Below are 17,007 nucleotides of genomic sequence, written 5' to 3' on the forward strand. Positions count from 1 at the left end.
AAATGAATGGGCCAAAAGAAGCGTAACATAGTAACGTTATTTTGGGGGAAAACGTAACATGACTACGCTTATTTCGGTGGACCAACGTACCGTATTTTCGCAACTATAAGGCGCACTGGATTATAAGGCGCACCTTCAATGAATCACCGATTTTAGAACTATTTTCATATATAGGGCGCACCGGATTATAAGGCGCATAGAATAGAAGACACTGCAGTAAAACGTTTGACTGGGGCTGCGTTATGCATCCACTAGATCGGGCTGTGCTAAATCAAACGTTATTAATCTTCACTCCCATGGTAACGTTGTTCAAACGTTAATGTGGATATTAACAATATGTCTGAACCTCCAACTTTCGTTCTTGATTAGAAAACATTCTCGGCAAATGCTTTCGTGCATCTTGCACCGAGAGGCAGCGCTGGAACAGACGGTGGCGCCTCGGACCGTCAGCGCGATCCTGACATCCAACTACGAGCTTTAATATACGCTGTTGGAGCTGGAATTAGCGGCTGCTGTCTTACTCACGTATACCAAACCTATTTCTCCCAAAATTGTTCTACCACATCCTTCATTCCTCCACATTTAGTTACAGTTCTTAGTAATAACGTATTGTTGACCTCATATAGTTAAATCAAAATATGGGTAATAACTTGGAGTCCTAGAAACTCATTCACATAGAAGTCATTCATGCTTCATTATAACAAAAAACAAGATAACTCCCCTAACTGCACTGACAGCTTTTCTGTGTGTGCGTGTCTCACCCATATGGGTTGTTAACAAATTAATTTGTTTTGATTCGTCAAACTAACTGATTTGTGTGAACCCCAAACGACACAAAATCATTAAACCATTAAAATCAGTTTTTATTTTATATCTTTTACTTTTGCTACGTCCACTTAATTCACTTCTCGCACTGAACTTTTCTAACTGTCTGTGTGTAACTCTGTCGGCATCAATAATCGCACAACTTTATAAGAATTTATTTTCTTTCCACATTATCACCCTTTAGCTGCTAGCACTGCATGTGCTTGTGTGTGTGCTTGTGTGTGTGCTTGTGTGTGTGTGTGTGTGTGTGTGCTACTCTTGTCTCATCATGATAAGGGGCTCCGCAGCTGCAGGCTTGTTGGTTGAGAATCTGTCTCCCATCCAAAAATTCCTCTTTCCTGCATCTCTACGTCCCACTTCACATATTTTCTGTTACATGTTTCCTTTTTTAATTTGAATTTTTTCTTTTCATAAATCTCTCATAGATCTTAAATAGACCCAGAGTGCCTACTTTGCATCCATCCCATATCATTATGGTTTCCTCTGTTTTCCTCACAGTTTCACAGATTATTTTATTTGTTCACACATGGCTTTAGAACACAAGAGAAAGGACACAATGCCCAATACTGTGAACCCAATCAAGAAGCTTCTACTGTATTAGAGGAATACAGCGCTCGATTGTTGAGGCTTATAACACCAGTTCACTTATATATATTTCTATTTTATTTCTCTTGTGTGTATCACCACTATTGACTATGATTTTCCCTTTTACCCTTTAATACATATCCCCACAGATGTGTAATCCGGTCAAACTCTTTTCACTGTCAGATTCTCAGTCCTTTTTCAAGTCCTGATCCACAGCTTCCAGGTTTGGTAAAACACCAGAAGTTTACACCAACCACATTTCCCAGTATGAAAAACAAGACATCTTTCCCTGTGTCCTTATTTCTTCGTCTAATATTCTAACCTGCCAGTCCTCAAATCACACTAGTGGGGCTGCAGGACCAGAGGTACCCAAACTTCAACTTGAATTTTCTACTGACTAATGATTAGCATAAATTTAAACCCTGCTCTATTCTGAACTGCCAGTCCACGACATACATACGTGGAGCTGCAGTTACCAGAGGTACACAGACTTCAACTGGATTCCTAAAGACTGAGGGTGGACCTCAGGTAGCTCAATTGAGCACCATCGTTCCTTTTTAAACCCTTTATATATTTACCTAAATTTCCTACCCTGGGTCCCCACACTTTCTCTAAACCGCCAATCCTACTGCATGCATATGTAGGGCTGCGGTTACTAGAGGTACACAGACTCCAACTCTGGATTTCTACCGACTGAGAGTCGACTTCAGGTCCTTTTTAAACTCTTTATATATTTACCTAAATTCCCTACCCTGTGGACACTTATTCACTTTCCCTAATGTTGAATTCAGTGTGAGTATGTGCTTATACTTTACATGTGATCAACAGAAAATTTTGAAATTTAGTGGTCTTATAGGACAGAGACGTATTCTGCAGTTGACAACAATTATTTTAGATTTTTCCAATCGACATTTAATTCCTTTAGAACAAAAGGGGTCGTCTGCTCACCAATTCTGTAGCGCGCTCCTTTGTTGTCAACGCTGAACCACGCCGCCGGCCTTCTGCCTGGTCCGGAAACAGACGGCCCCTCGATCTTCATCCAGGTCAGCCAATCACTTTGGGACGTCACCAAAATTGTTAGATAATTTAAAATGAAAAGGAATAAATGAACGCATCAGAGGCACGTGTTCAAAAATTGGAAGCCTGGATGGGGACGTCTGGAAGAATTCAGCCAAACAACTTCTCTCGTTCTGGTAGATTTATTCGTCAGATCACAGGTCAAGTATAAGCGCTGCATTTGCAAAGGCAGGAGCAATCCTACCGGCCCGCAGGCCGGAAGAAAACACTAACTAACATCAGCAAGAACATCATGTTTTATAACCCGAAAGACAAAGAAAAGATTTCTACTGGCCCTAAGCTGGCGTAGGGGAGGATCTTCCTCCCCCCGCATCTAAAGATCCGGTCACATTCAATGTCCAGACCACCTAGCCTAACGTAAACAATGAACATAGTGTGGATGTTGGATCGTGTGGTGTGAACCCCCCCTTATCTTACACATCTGCTGTTTGACCCGCTGACCTTGCTTCCTCAGTCAGGACAGAAACTGATCTTCTTATCAATACACACAGAGAAACTTCTGTTTGTCCGTGTTGGTTCCAACTCTTTAACTCAAGTCCAGAAAGCGAACCCCCATCTTGACTTTGAAATCTTCAGCAGAACAGGGCAACAATTTTCTAACTCAGCACTAACAAAAAGCTTTTGATTATCAGGAGCGAGCAAACTTCTCCACATCAGAGAAGTGGTCCTCCAGCTTCACTCCCCTCTCGTTCTTGGTGAGCAGCAGGAACTCCTTCCCCTGCCCCACCCCGTACCTGCTGGAGACCGTCCCACCTGAGGAGACGTTGATGGCAGAGCCCCAGCCTGAAGAGGAGTCTGACTCCCCACCCCCCGCCACGCTTCTGCTCGACGCCCCCCCACTCCTTGCCTGAGAGCCTCCTCTATTGCCCCTCGTCTTTCTCTTCAGGTGGGGGACCTTGAAGCCCACCCTCCCTCCACCCTCGCTGTCGGAGACATCCATCCCACGATCGAGCGTCCCTCTCCCGACTCACCTCACCCATCCCCTCTTTCACTGCCCGCTGGGCTACATTCACCTCCCCATTCACTCCTACACTCCCCCCCTCCCCCACCGGACCGACCGGCCGGGCCTCCTTCGTCGAGTACGCACGGCGGAACGTTCGAGACGTGACTCTGACCGTCGGCTCGGCGAGAGGCAGCACGGGAACGAGGGTGCCGCTCCCCACCACCTTGCACGCCTTCTCCACGAAGATGACCACGCTGCAGAATCAGCGGCGGCTTTGCGCGAGACTTTCAGTCTGGACGTGACGTACGTCTCCTCCATAGCAACCAGATGTTTGAATATATTTGAAAATATGTGTTTTTTTAAAGCGAATATTTGAACGTTATTTGAGCAGTTTTACAGCCCTATTACTAACACACAAACACACACCATCTGGTACGACTGGTTCGCCCAAGGTTGGAAAATACCTCAAACCAGAGGCTTAAAGTCACATAATTATGGTTAATTACTGTGTGTTTAGCTGTTCCTGACTGGTTGTTGTTATATTTGGGGTTTATATCACTATACACCATATTCACGTGGTTGGGTGGAGCAGACTCCATCACATGGAGGCTACGCTGCGTTCACAGTGGTTCACAGATTCAAAGGTGGTTGTTAAACACAATCTGGCATAGATGTTTGCTCTTATTCTGTGATTTGTGAAAAGTTGGGTCAAAACAGCTCGCTAACGTGAATGTGGTGTAAAGAAATTGTTATTCATAATTATAACGGTGTCTACGGTTCCTGAAGGCAATGCGGTTGAAGAAGGTTTTCAGCCTTCTTAGGGCCAAAGGTCTGACCGTGAAAGAAGAGTTGAAACTTAATAAGAAAATGTGTTTTTTAAATCTAAAAATATAAGAACCCAAAAATTAAGTGAGGAATGATGAATAAATAATAATAATAAATATTTTCTTCAAAACCGTTTAAGAACTGAATCAAAAATATATATTTGACACCAAAACTCTTTTCATTCATTTATTTTTATTTTGAATACATTGTATTTTTTATGTTCAAACTATCAGGTTCATTTTTTTTTCAAAAGATCAGAACTTTTGGATTCGGCTCCATTTGCTTCCTGTTTCACGATTCTTTGATTATAAATTGATTTTGTTTGATAAATGCATTAATGTTGTTGCAGGTGAAGCTGTGAGCCGCCTTCAAACTTCCCCAATATTCACAGATTCCTCCAACTTGTGTCCACCAAGAGGACGCTGACTTCATCAGAGGTGAAAGAAGGAGAAGAATTCTATTTGATTGTGTATCAAATCCAATGATCAATATAACTCCATCTTTAAAACATAATGCTGTTTGTTCTTTAAATGCAGAGCAGTGATTGTTCTCTACAGTTGACAAGGACAGATGGAGAAAGTCAAGAAGGACATCCTTGACATTTTAAAAGAACTCAACGAGGATGAGTTTGAAGAGTTCAAGTGCCACCTGAAGAACTATCCAAGCCCAGAGGACCTCCGATCAATCCCACCCTGTCACCTGCAGAACGCAGACAGGATGAAAACAGTGGACCTGATGGTTCTGTGCTACGACACAGACTCGGTTCAGGTGGCCATGAAGGTTTTGAAAGAGATGCGAATGAACAATCTGGCTGAAAAATTATCCAAAATGAACTTTACAGGTAAGTTGTTAAAAAGGAACAAAGACATCAGATGAGTATAATAAAGATACTACAGAAGTAAAGAATGTGCTTCATAAATCCTCCTCATCTCAGGAGGGAGGGGCTCTTGTGAAGCTCCTCCTCCTTTGAAGGATGTATGAACACTAAATGAGTGACATTAATTAAATGATTAACATCAATGCCATTCATAACAAATGTTATTAATAACGAGGTCACCACCCTGTGAGGAAAACTATAACAAACCATAAATTGAGTTTCATAATTGGTTTTCAAACAATGAGTGAATGGTAATTTGAGCACAGACTGTGTAAACCAGCTATTATCACTCTACAAATGCACAAAGTAACACAGAAAACATTCAGATGAACCGAATCCTTTGGGAGAAGATCGAGGTTGAGGTGAAGAGTCTTTTTTTTACCACCATTTAATTATTGAACACTTTTATTTCCATGTTCATAGTTCTCAGTCAGTGTTGTGGGGAGCTTCAGATGCAGCGAAATACAACCAATAGATTAATCCAAAGGAAATATTACATCATTTTATATGTTATACAATTAAAGTAAAGCACTATCTGGTTTGTGTCTTTTTTTTGTTTATTCAGAGATTTTCACCAACTGTCAACTTGAACTCAAATCCAACCTGAAGGAGAGGTTCCGGTCTGTGTTTGAGGGCATCGCTGAAGCAGGAAACCCAACCCTTCTGAATGAGATCTACACAGAGCTCTACATCACAGAGGGAGGGACTGCAGATGTCAATCAAGAACATGAGGTCAGACAGATTCAAACAGCATCCTGGAGACCAGCCAGACCAGAAACAACCATTAGACTAGAAGACCTCTTCAAAGCCTCAGCTGGAGAAGAGGAACCAATCAGAACAGTGATGACTAAGGGAGTGGCTGGCATTGGAAAAACAGTCTTAACACAGAAGTTCACTCTGGACTGGGCTGAAGACAAAGACCACCAGGACATACAGTTCACATTTCCATTCACCTTCAGAGAGCTGAATGTGCTGAGAGAGAAGAAGTTTAGCTTGGTGGAACTTGTTCATCACTTCTTCAGTGAAACCAGAGAAGCAGGAATCTGCAGGTTTGAAGAGTTCCAGGTTGTGTTCATCTTTGACGGTCTGGATGAGTGTCGACTTCCTCTGGACTTCCACAACAATGAGATCCTGACTGATGTCACAGAGACCTCCTCAGTGGATGTGCTCCTCACAAACCTCATCAGGGGGAAGCTGCTTCCCTATGCTCGCCTTTGGATAACCACACGACCTGCAGCAGCCAATCAGATCCCTCCTGACTGTGTTGGCATGGTGACAGAGGTCAGAGGGTTCACTGACCCCCAGAAGGAGGAGTACTTCAGGAAGAGGTTCAGCGATGAGGTGCAGGCCAGCAGGATCATTTCTCACATCAAGACCTCACGAAGCCTCCACATCATGTGCCACATCCCAGTCTTCTGCTGGATCACTGCTACATTTGTGGAGGAGGAGTTGAAGACCAGAGAGGGAGGAGAGCTGCCCAAGACCCTGACTGAGATGTACATCCAATTCCTGGTGGTTCAGTCCAAACTGAAGAAGGTCAAGTACGATGGAGGAGCTGAGACGGATCCACACTGGAGTCCAGAGAATAGGAAGATTATCGAGTTTCTGGGAAAACTGGCTTTTTATCAACTGCAGAAAGGAAACCTGATCTTCTATGAATCCGACCTGACAGAGTGTGGCATCGATATCAGAGCAGCCTCAATGTACTCAGGAGTGTTCACTCAGATCTTCAGAGAGGAGAAAGGACTGTCCAAGGAGGTGTTCTGCTTCGTCCATCTGAGTGTTCAGGAGTTTCTGGCAGCTCTTCATGTCCATCTGACCTTCATCAGCTCTGGTGTCAATCTGCTGTCGGAAGAACAAACAACATCCCAACGGGCTGAAGTCTTCATAGACAATCTTAAACCCAAACGTTTCTACCAGAGAGCTGTGGACCAGGCCTTAAAGAGTCCTAATGGACACCTGGACTTGTTCCTCCGCTTCCTCCTGGGTCTTTCACTGGAGACCAATCAGAATTCCCTACAAGGTCTGCTGACACAGACAGGAAGTCGCTCACAGACCAATCAGGAGACATTCCAGTACATCAAGGAGAAGATCAATGAGAATGTGTCTCCAGAGAAAAGCATCAATCTGTTCCACTGTCTGAATGAACTGAATGATGTTTCTCTAGAGGAGGAGATCCAACAGTCCATTAGTTCAGGACGTCTCTCCACAGAGAAACTGTCTCCTGCTCAGTGGTCAGCTCTGGTCTTCATCTTACTGTCATCAGAACAAGAACTTGGAGTGTTTGACCTGAAGAAATACTCTGCTTCAGAGGAGACTCTTCTGAGGCTGCTGCCAGTGGTCAAAGTCTCCAACAAAGCTCTGTAAGTAAAGACAATTAGATTCATACGTCATGACTTAAACATGATGTCATCTTTCCTACTTTTTGTTCATGTTTACTTCATCATTGTCCCTTCAGACTGAGTGGCTGTAACCTCTCAAAGAGAAGCTGTAAAGATCTGTCCTCAGTCCTCAGCTCCCAGTCCTCTAGTCTGAGAGAACTGGATCTGAGTAACAACGACCTGCAGGATTCAGGAGTGAAGCTGCTGTGTGATGGACTGGAAAGTCCACACTGTCATCTGGAGACTCTCAGGTCAGATTAAGTTAGTTTGTCTTCAATGATTTAAATTTGTTTCTACTATCAGCTCCATGCAGAGTAAAAAGGATCTTTCTCATTCTATGAATTTGTTCAGATGAACTAAAGTAGAAGACAAAACTCTGGACTGACAGACATTTTTGTGAATTTATGTTTGTTATTCCAACAAAGAACCTTGTAGACTATGGAGGACAAAAAAGTATAAATAAATAGATACATTTATGAATAAATGTGTGAATACACATACAAATAAAAGTTTAAATAAAATAATAAATACATTAATTTATTAATATAAGTTTACACCTAAACAGAACATAAGTCGATTTCTACATTTCTGTATTTCTACATTTATTTATGACTGCATTTCTGTGTCCGTATGTAAATGAGCTCAGGTGGGCTGAACTTTGTTCTTGAGCAGGATTGGTCGTAAGATCACCTTCCGGTAAGGTTTGCTGGGATTTATTCAGCCAACAAGTTTCCTCTGCAACGTGCTTATTGTTTACTGATTACAGCTTCTCTTCACTTGGTCCATACATTGAACAGAGAAGTATGAGGTGATCTGTTACTGCAAATATGTTCAGTGATATTTGAGAAGAATGTCTATAAATAATGTTGAAATGTTCAGTAAACATTTCAACATCAGCCTTTTTAATAATATACAATACAAAAGTAAAACGCTAAACACTAAACACTAATGCTAATGAGTGCTGTCATTAGCATTAATTTTACTTTTGTGTTGATCTTTTTATTCATGTGAAACAGAAATCAGTTTGGGAAATAAGAATGCAATTCAACACAGATTTCAGATCTATGCTTAATCATTTATTTAACTTCCCCTGCACCATGCACCTGGTGACAGAGACATTTACTGATATTAAGCATTCAGTTTGTACAAAGACAACACATTGGACAGGAGGCCTTCAGCGTTGCAGCTGAACTTCAGGGACCAGAACACCAGGCTGGCGATGACCACACGGTCCAGTTAAGTCCAACCTCCATGTGGACCTGCAGTTAAAAGGATTCAGGTTAAAGGGTCTGTTCAGCCAAAAGTTTATGTTCTTATGGTCAACATTTCTACAGAGCTGAATTATTTTCAGTTAGTTATTTATATTTTAGAACCTTGTTATAAATATCACTGGTTTTATAACTTTATTGGATTCTGGAAGAATTGAACAGCTGAAAGAGATGGATTACAATCCAAGAGAGCAGAGGAATTAATATATAGGGAACAGAGAGTTATGATGTATAATGATGTCTCTAAAACACTCGTTTGATCACAACATTTCAACCCATGAACCCATGATATGCAGACTACATGATGTACAGGCCTCTCTGTTAGTTACATTATGCACTTTGAAATGAACCTTCCCCACATTATTAAAAACTGTGAGTGTAATGTGAGATACGGTTCATGTTGACATTGTCCCATGTAGGAAAGTAAGGTCATAGTAAAAATAAAATGACTGAATGAATTTACACCTGTACTGGGTCCTGCTGTGCCTCGTGTTCATGGAGACTACACAGTTGCAGTGGGACTTGTTTCCCTCAGTGGGACTGGTTTCTCTCAGTGGGACTGGTTTCTCTCAGTGGGACTGGTTTCCCTCGGTACGTAGTCGCAGCAGGTCCAGCCATCCTGGATAATGATGTTTAATGAGTTTCAATGAAGAACGTCTCTCGGTTACGTATGTAACTTTTGTTCCTGAAGGGAACGAGACACTGCGTAAAAACGCTGTGGGAACGCCTCTGCGTGACCGCGTCATGAAGCACGTGTGCACTCACTGCAACCTCCGCCATGGGCTCGAAGGGAGCACCGGAGAGACCCTCTAGTATGATGGCCAAGTCCCAAGACGGAACTCTAGTGCTGGCTGCTGGCCTTAGCCTCAGGGTGCCACGAAGGAAGCGGGATGCCAGCGGGTTTCTCCCCAGAGAATGCCCGTCTAGTGGGGCATGGGCTGCCGACAGGGCCGTCACATATACTTTGATGGTGGACGGCAGAGATGCTCACGAGTCCCAAAGCTCGAGTCCGAGTCGAGTCTGAAGTCTTTCGAGGACGAGTCTGAAGTCGAGTCTGAAGTCACCGTGTGTTTGACTCGAGTCGCACTCGAGTCCGAGTCTCCAACTCGAGTCCCCATCTCTTATCAACGTCCCTTTTACCGTAAAAAAAACATACCAACAACTTTTTACTCCTCCTTTACTCTTTACTTAATGTTTTTTTTTGTGGTTTTTCCCATAAAATGAAAATACGAAGCGTAGCCGCTAAACCGGAAGTACGTAGATTTTAACAGTAAGAATCGACGCAACCGTCTGTAATGACAGCGGTTACCAGGGTAACGAGGAGAAAAGTTCATGAACGGATATAAATAAATAATCCTGGTCTGACGGGATGTGTTAGCAGCAGTAGTTGACTACACACGCTGCTCTTGGCTCTGATATTTTTTGTCCACGTATTGTTTTGCTTCAGTGAGCAGAACAGAGACAGTTAAAGGAGATCGCAGAGTAAACGGTCCGCCGCTGGAACGCATACGTCCCGACGTCAGCGAACCGTCGGTCGGACCGCCAGCGGCACCAGCGGCACCACCGCCTTCCCGTCAGCGCCACCCAGCAGCGGCATTCGACATCTTTCTCGTGTGTGGCCGCGCGTGCGCAGCCAGCAATATGTGTCAATGTACGCGTTACGTAGGCAGGTAACGGAGGGAGCGATATAGCGAGCTCATCAGATTTTTCCTAAAATGAAACATTGTTCACGAGTCCCAAAGCTCGAGTCCGAGTCGAGTCTGAAGTCTTTCGAGGACGAGTCTGAAGTCGAGTCGGAAGTCACCGTGTGTGCGACTCGAGTCGCACTCGAGTCCGAGTCTCCAACTCGAGTCCCCATCTCTGGTGGACGGGAATAAACCTGTGGAAAAACGCCCCTGCAGGAACTCCCGTACTGAACCGACTGGGCAGTTAACTGGGTCCAGCTGTCGTTTCCCACACCAAGTGGCAAAGAGCTTCCAACTACCGGCGTACGCCTTCCTCGTGGCGGGGGGCTCTGGAGAGGCGGATGGTCTCCACGACTTCGGTCGAGAGACCGGCTCCTAGGAGGCGGGTCCCCTCGAGGGCCACGCCGACAGTTTCCATAGCTCGAGGCAAGGGTAAACAATGGACCCTGATGCCTGAGACAGCAGGTCCACCCTGATGGGGGTCTCCAACGGAGGACCTGCGAGGAGCGACAAAAGGTCCGCGAATCATACTAGGGCCGGCCAGAGCGCGGCTACTAGCAGTAGGCCACCGTCCTGACGGACATTCTCCAGAATCCCCGGGAGCAGAGCAACCGGGGGAAAGGCGTACAGACATGACCTCGGCCATGCCTGCACCTGCACTGCATCTGGGGGCAGGATGCGAGAGGGAGAAACACAGAGGACAGTGAGTGGTCTCTCTGAAGGCAAACAGGTCTACCTATATGAAAGTAAGCGTCCTGAAGATCTACCGTGACAAACCAGTCCTCGGACCTGATCTGTGCCGCGATCTGTTTGAGAGTGAGCATCTTGAAGCTCAACTCCGCAACAGCGCGGTTCAAACGGCGGAGATCTAGTATCGGACGCAAACCCCCATCCTCCTTTGGAACGGTGAAGTAGCGGCTGTAGTAGCCCGACTCTCTGTCTGGAGGGAGAATTCGCTCTGAAGCTCCCATCCGCAGCAGGGTCTGTACTTCTCGCTCAGATATCCGCGCCTGCTGGGGGTCTACCAAAGTGGGTAGTACCCCGCGAAATCGAGGCGGCCGCCACCTGAACTGTGTGGCGTAGCCTTCGTTGATTGTGCGCAGGACCCATCAAGGGCTATCTGAGCGTGCTCCACACCTATGCAGACAACACACAAGGCGTGTGAGTCACTGCCCGTAATAAAACTGGTACAAGGGGGGACACACTGGACAAACCGCTCAGCCATTACTAGATGGAAAAAACGTTGTACGCACTAGATGAAGGCACAGAGATGAATGGTCCTGCCCTTCGGGTCCCTTTATAGCGCCCTGGTCCCGGGTCCCGGCGTCCCCCGCCTATGACGTACCAGCTCGCCATTGGTTAAATTTCACACGTGCTTCATGACGCGGTCACGCAGAGGCGTTCCCATAGCGTTTTTATGCAGCTTGAGTTCCCTGAGAGGGAACCGGAGTGATGTGTGAGCGCTTAGAAGTGTTGGTGAGAAGATGTGCTGCAGCGTTTTGTACTAGTTGAAGTCGATTAAGGAGTGATTGACTATCAAACCTCGAGCTGATGAAGGCATGAATAGCTTTCTCAAGGTCAGCTCGGGACAAGAATGGTTTGACCTTGCTTAATAACCTTAGCTGGAAAAAGCTTGCCCTCACAACTGCACTGTTTTGTTCATCGAAATTCAAACCTTTGTCAAATATAACACCCAGGTTACGCACAGTGGGTGCGAACTGAGGTGTCAGAGGACGAAAACTGGGAGAACTGTTTGTTGAATCTGGGCTGAACAGAATGTACTCAGTCTTTCCTTCATTCAAATGAAGGAAATTCTGGGAAAGCCACTGTTTGATGTCCTGGAGGCAGTTTTCAGCGCAGGGTCCAGCGCAGAACGATTGTTCATAATCACAGGAAGGTAGATCTGAAGGTTGTCTGCGTAGAAGTGAAACTGAACGTTTTGATTTGAGATGAGTTGACCGAATGGCAGCATACAGAGTGAGAACAGAATAGGACCAAGAATGGATCCTTGAGGCACACCGGATAACAGAGAGGCAGTCGAGGAGTATAAGTCATTGAGCATTACAGAAAAAGTTCTGTTTGTGAGATATGAGAGAACCAATTTAGCACCGCTCCCTGGAGACCGACAACATGTTGAAGACGGGAGATGAGGATGGCGTATCCACGGTGTCAAATGCAGCAGTCAGGTCCAATAGCACCAAAATGGTGCTATGTACACATTTATTTATTCATTCCTGTATTTATTTATACATTTATATATATTTATTTATACTTAAGTCATTTTTTTCCTCCATAGTAGACAAGACAAACATATTACACAATAGTTTTTCCTCTTATTTAGGCTTGTGATGTCATGTTTGATGTAATTAATAGGGCCGGGACTCGATTAAAAATATGAATCTAATTAATTAGAGGCGTTGTAATTAATTAATCAAAATTAATCACATTTTAATTGCATAAATATTTGACCTGAGAACAGTGAGAAGTATTTTTTTTTTCAGTCGTGCTAACGTCCACGCTAGCTGCTAATTGTTTTGCGTTGAGGTGATACTTGAGGCTCGATGCGAATTCCTTGTTGCACAGCTTGCACACAACCACGCTCTTATCGACGCTTCCATCCGTGTGTTTATTATAATAAGATTTCCCATTCACGGGGCCACCCAACACGGTCTCGTCCGCTTCTTCGTTCATGTTCACTGTGGTTTGTTGTTGTCTGAAGTCATGAACGCTAGTTGGTGCTCCAGTATAATCGGTCCGCCGAAACTCATCCAGTGAGAAACGTTCCGCGGTGCAAAAAATAAGTGTTAATAATTGTAATTAATTAATCGTAATTAACGCGCTAAAGTCCCGGCCCTAGTAATTAATAAATTAAAAGGAGAAAAGCAGAAGTAGGAAAGAGACTGAAGTCTTTAATGTGTCTCTACAGTAACGATCTGATGAGAGTTTGATGTATGTTTATTTCTAATTTAGAAAGTAAATAACAAACAGTTAGATCAGAAGATAAAGATGAATCTCTCATTTACACTCCCTTTGTGCTCTACATCTTTCTATAAAACAAGTCAGATAGAGGATGGAGAAGTCTATCTTTGTATTTAACTCTTATAAACATTAAATATCTGCCTCCTCATGATATTGATACTAAAGTACTTCCTGTAAATAGTAGAACACAATTAACTAATTTGTTCCTCTTGTTTAAAGAAGAACAAAATAAATTGTAAATACGTTCACTGAGTTAATTTTCATTGTTCTTACTGATATTTATCTGTATTTTTTCAGGATTTCATTTTAACCCAAATGTTATTTTCTTCTTGTTGATCATTGTCTCTTCAGACTGAGTGACTGTAACCTCTCAGGGGGAAGCTGTGAAGCTCTGTCCTCAGTCCTCAGATCCCAGTCCTCTAGTCTGAGAGAACTGGATCTGAGTAACAACGACCTGGAGGATTCAGGAGTGTGGCTGCTGTGTGATGGACTGAAGAGTCCACACTGTCACCTGAAGACTCTCAGGTCAGATTGAGTTAGTTTGTCTACAATGATTTAAATGTGTCTCTAAACTATCATCTCCATGCAGTGTCAAAGGATCTTTCTTAATCTTCTTTCTTAATTTTTTAATTTGTTCATCAAGAGTTCAGGTTTCATAAACATATTTTTCATCATAAAATCATCCAGAACTAAGCAGCCAGAGGAATTCAATTATGAGACAAAACTCAGGACTAACTCAGGACTGTCTTGTAGACATGACAAACTTCTTGCACAATAGTTCAAAAAATAGTGTCTGAAACACAATGTTCTTTCACAATAAAACAATGGATGGTGGCGCATGGAGTAGTGCAGTGCGCTGAGGGCCGTAAGGTTGGTGGTTTGAATCCCGGCTGCCCCATGTGCCATGTCGAAGTGTCCCTGAGCAAGACACCTAACCCCTAATTGCTCCCCAAGCAAAAATGTAATGCACGGGTTATAATGCAATGTAAGTCGCTTTGGATAAAAGCATCAGCTAAATAACACGTAACACAGATTTATCCTGTTTTTCCTCTTATTTAGGCTTGTGATGTCATGTTTGATGTAATTAATGAATGAAAAGGAGAAAAGCAGAAGTAATTAATGAATGAAAAGGAGAAAAGCAGAAGTAGGAAAGAGACTGAAGACTTTAATGTCTATACAGTAACGATCTGATGAGAGTTTGATGTTTATTTCTAATTTAGAAAGTAAATAACATGAAATCAGAAGATAAAGATGAATTTCTCATTTACACTCCCTTTGTGCTCTACATCAGTGATTCTCAACTGGTGGGTCACAGACCTGATTTTAATGGGTCGCAGGCCTTATAAATTAATTAGAATTTTTTTTTTAAATCACAAAAAAATTAATTCTGTGATTTTATTTTGAAGGGACTTTTTTAATGCAGAGTGTCATTTTTTTAGCCGGCTCGTCCCATGTTTTCAGCAGCGTGTGCCAGGTTGGGTCGTATTAAGGGGTGATGGTGGGTCCCGGAGCCAAACCAGCTGAGAACCACTGCTCTACATCTTTCTATAAAACAAGTCAGATAGAGGATAGAGAAATTTATCTTTGTATTTAACTCTTATAAACATTAAATATCTGCCTCATCATGATATTGATACTGCCAGTGTTGTGCCTGAACGCCTTCATTGAACGATCGTTCATGAACTCGTTCATATTTTGGGTGAACGTGAACTGAACGTACTGTATTAACGCCCGATGAACGTCACTGTGAACTCGTTCATTCTGGTGTCTATGAACAGCACGTTCTTTCAGGTTAACATCGTTCAAATAGGGTGCCAGATTTCTATAGAAATCACACCGTAAACGCGCCTTAATAAGTAGCATGTGTTTGAGAATGTACTGTAGGGGTGAACGCTGCAGCTGCTGCTAGTATGAAGTGAATGGACAGCAACATTAAAGCAACAATGGGGAAATGCTGTCTCCTCAATGCTAATGTAAACCCTGGTTGGATAAGGATTCAAAATTGGATATGAAGATTGAATCTGATGCATAGCTTCAGTGTTAAAACTGATGAAATAATTGCTGTCTGTGGTTCTATATGGACTGTGGCAATAATTTTGAAAAATAATAGCTATATAATAACATATGGAAAAAAAGAACTGAACTAGTTGGAACTGTGAACTTAGTTCAAATATTTTGAAGTTTGAACTATGAACTGAACTTGTTCATTTTAAAATCTGTGAACTGAACTTTGAACTAGTTCATGTAGAAATTGAACTTTCCTAACACTGGATACTGCAGTACTTCCTGTAATCAGTAGAGCACAATTAACTAATTTGTTACTCTTGTTTAAAGAAGAACAAAATAAATCGTAAATACTTTCACTGAGCTAATTTTCATTGTTCTTACTAATTGTATTTTATCAGGATTTAATTTTAACACAAATGTTATTTTCTTCTTTTAATCATTGTCTCTGCAGACTGAGTTTCTGTTTCCTCTCAGAGATAATCTGTGAAGATCTGTCCTCAGTCCTCAGCTCCCAGTCCTCTAGTCTGAGAGAACTAGATCTGAGTTACAACAACCTGCGGGATTATGGAGTGAAGCTGCTGTGTTATGGACTGAGTCCACACTGTGACCTGGAGACTCTCAGGTCAGATTAAGTTAGTTTGTCTACAATTATTTAAATGTGTCTCTAAACTATCAGCTCCATACAGAGTAAAAAGGATCTTTTTTAATCTATGAATTTGATCATCAGGATTTCAGGTTTCATAAACATATTTTTCATCATAAAATCACTACAGAACTAAAGAGCCAGAGGAACTAAAGTCGGAGACAAAACTCAGGACTAACTCAGGACTGTCTTGTAGACAAGACAAACTTTCACCGACCACTTTTCACACTCGCCGTTACTGTGGTGATTGTTTTTCACCTGTGATGACACAGCAGAAAGCACTGAAATAGCCAACCCAGTCTCCAAAAAAAGCGTGAAATGGCTACGTTGTTCCACCTTAATAAACGTAGTCATGTTACGTTTCTTCCCAAAATAACGTTACTATGTTTCTTTTGGCCCATTCATTTACATTGCTTTGCAAATAGGTCACGGGACCTCAAGTTTCCCGTTAGCGAAAAGAAAATCATGGCGGACGGTCGGCATATTATTTGTGAAAAACACAATACAATTTTGCATTTCGATGGCATTTCTAGCGAGAAGTATGCGTTATTCTTTCATAATCTTCTATCAGAGACTGTAGAAGACCTTCCGTTTATTCGTTTCTGCGAAGAGTTGAGTGTCTCTTTGGGAAAGCGTGGCTACGCAACGGCTTTAACGGCGCATTATTTAAAAAAAGCACTTCCATTGCAGGCGTTACCGTAAAGGGGCGTTCAGCCTTAAAGCCACTAATCGCCAAACAAAACAAACACAAAGCACTCAAATCACATTATGAATTTTTAAACACAAATTGCCTTATTTTTAGTTTTAGTTTTCAATGAAAGAATGCATAATTCCCGGGGGCTCGAATGCTAAACGCTTAGCGCGTGTGTGTGTCTCTTTCAAAACATTACGTCTTGTTTACATGGGAAAGGG

General features: G+C 42.9%; 1 protein-coding gene across 2 annotated transcripts in view; it reads left to right on the forward strand.

Annotated features, from left to right (window-relative positions):
* Window positions 1-17,007, forward strand: part of LOC134107809 (NACHT, LRR and PYD domains-containing protein 3-like) — a 54,802-nt gene that overhangs the window by 6,254 nt on the left and 31,541 nt on the right. For both annotated transcript variants that reach the window (XR_009942796.1, XM_062559399.1), the window contains exons 6-11: window positions 4,605-4,692; window positions 4,792-5,096; window positions 5,698-7,495; window positions 7,591-7,764; window positions 13,797-13,970; window positions 15,904-16,074. Coding sequence is in view for 1 of the 2 variants with exons in the window: in XM_062559399.1 (XP_062415383.1) it covers window positions 4,826-5,096; window positions 5,698-7,495; window positions 7,591-7,764; window positions 13,797-13,970; window positions 15,904-16,074 (2,588 nt within the window). In the remaining variant the exon portion in view is untranslated. The remainder of the gene's footprint in view (window positions 1-4,604; window positions 4,693-4,791; window positions 5,097-5,697; window positions 7,496-7,590; window positions 7,765-13,796; window positions 13,971-15,903; window positions 16,075-17,007) is intronic.

The sequence above is a fragment of the Pungitius pungitius genome, chromosome 20 (assembly GCF_949316345.1).
Source record: "Pungitius pungitius chromosome 20, fPunPun2.1, whole genome shotgun sequence".
NCBI classification, from domain to species: Eukaryota; Metazoa; Chordata; class Actinopteri; order Perciformes; family Gasterosteidae; genus Pungitius; species Pungitius pungitius.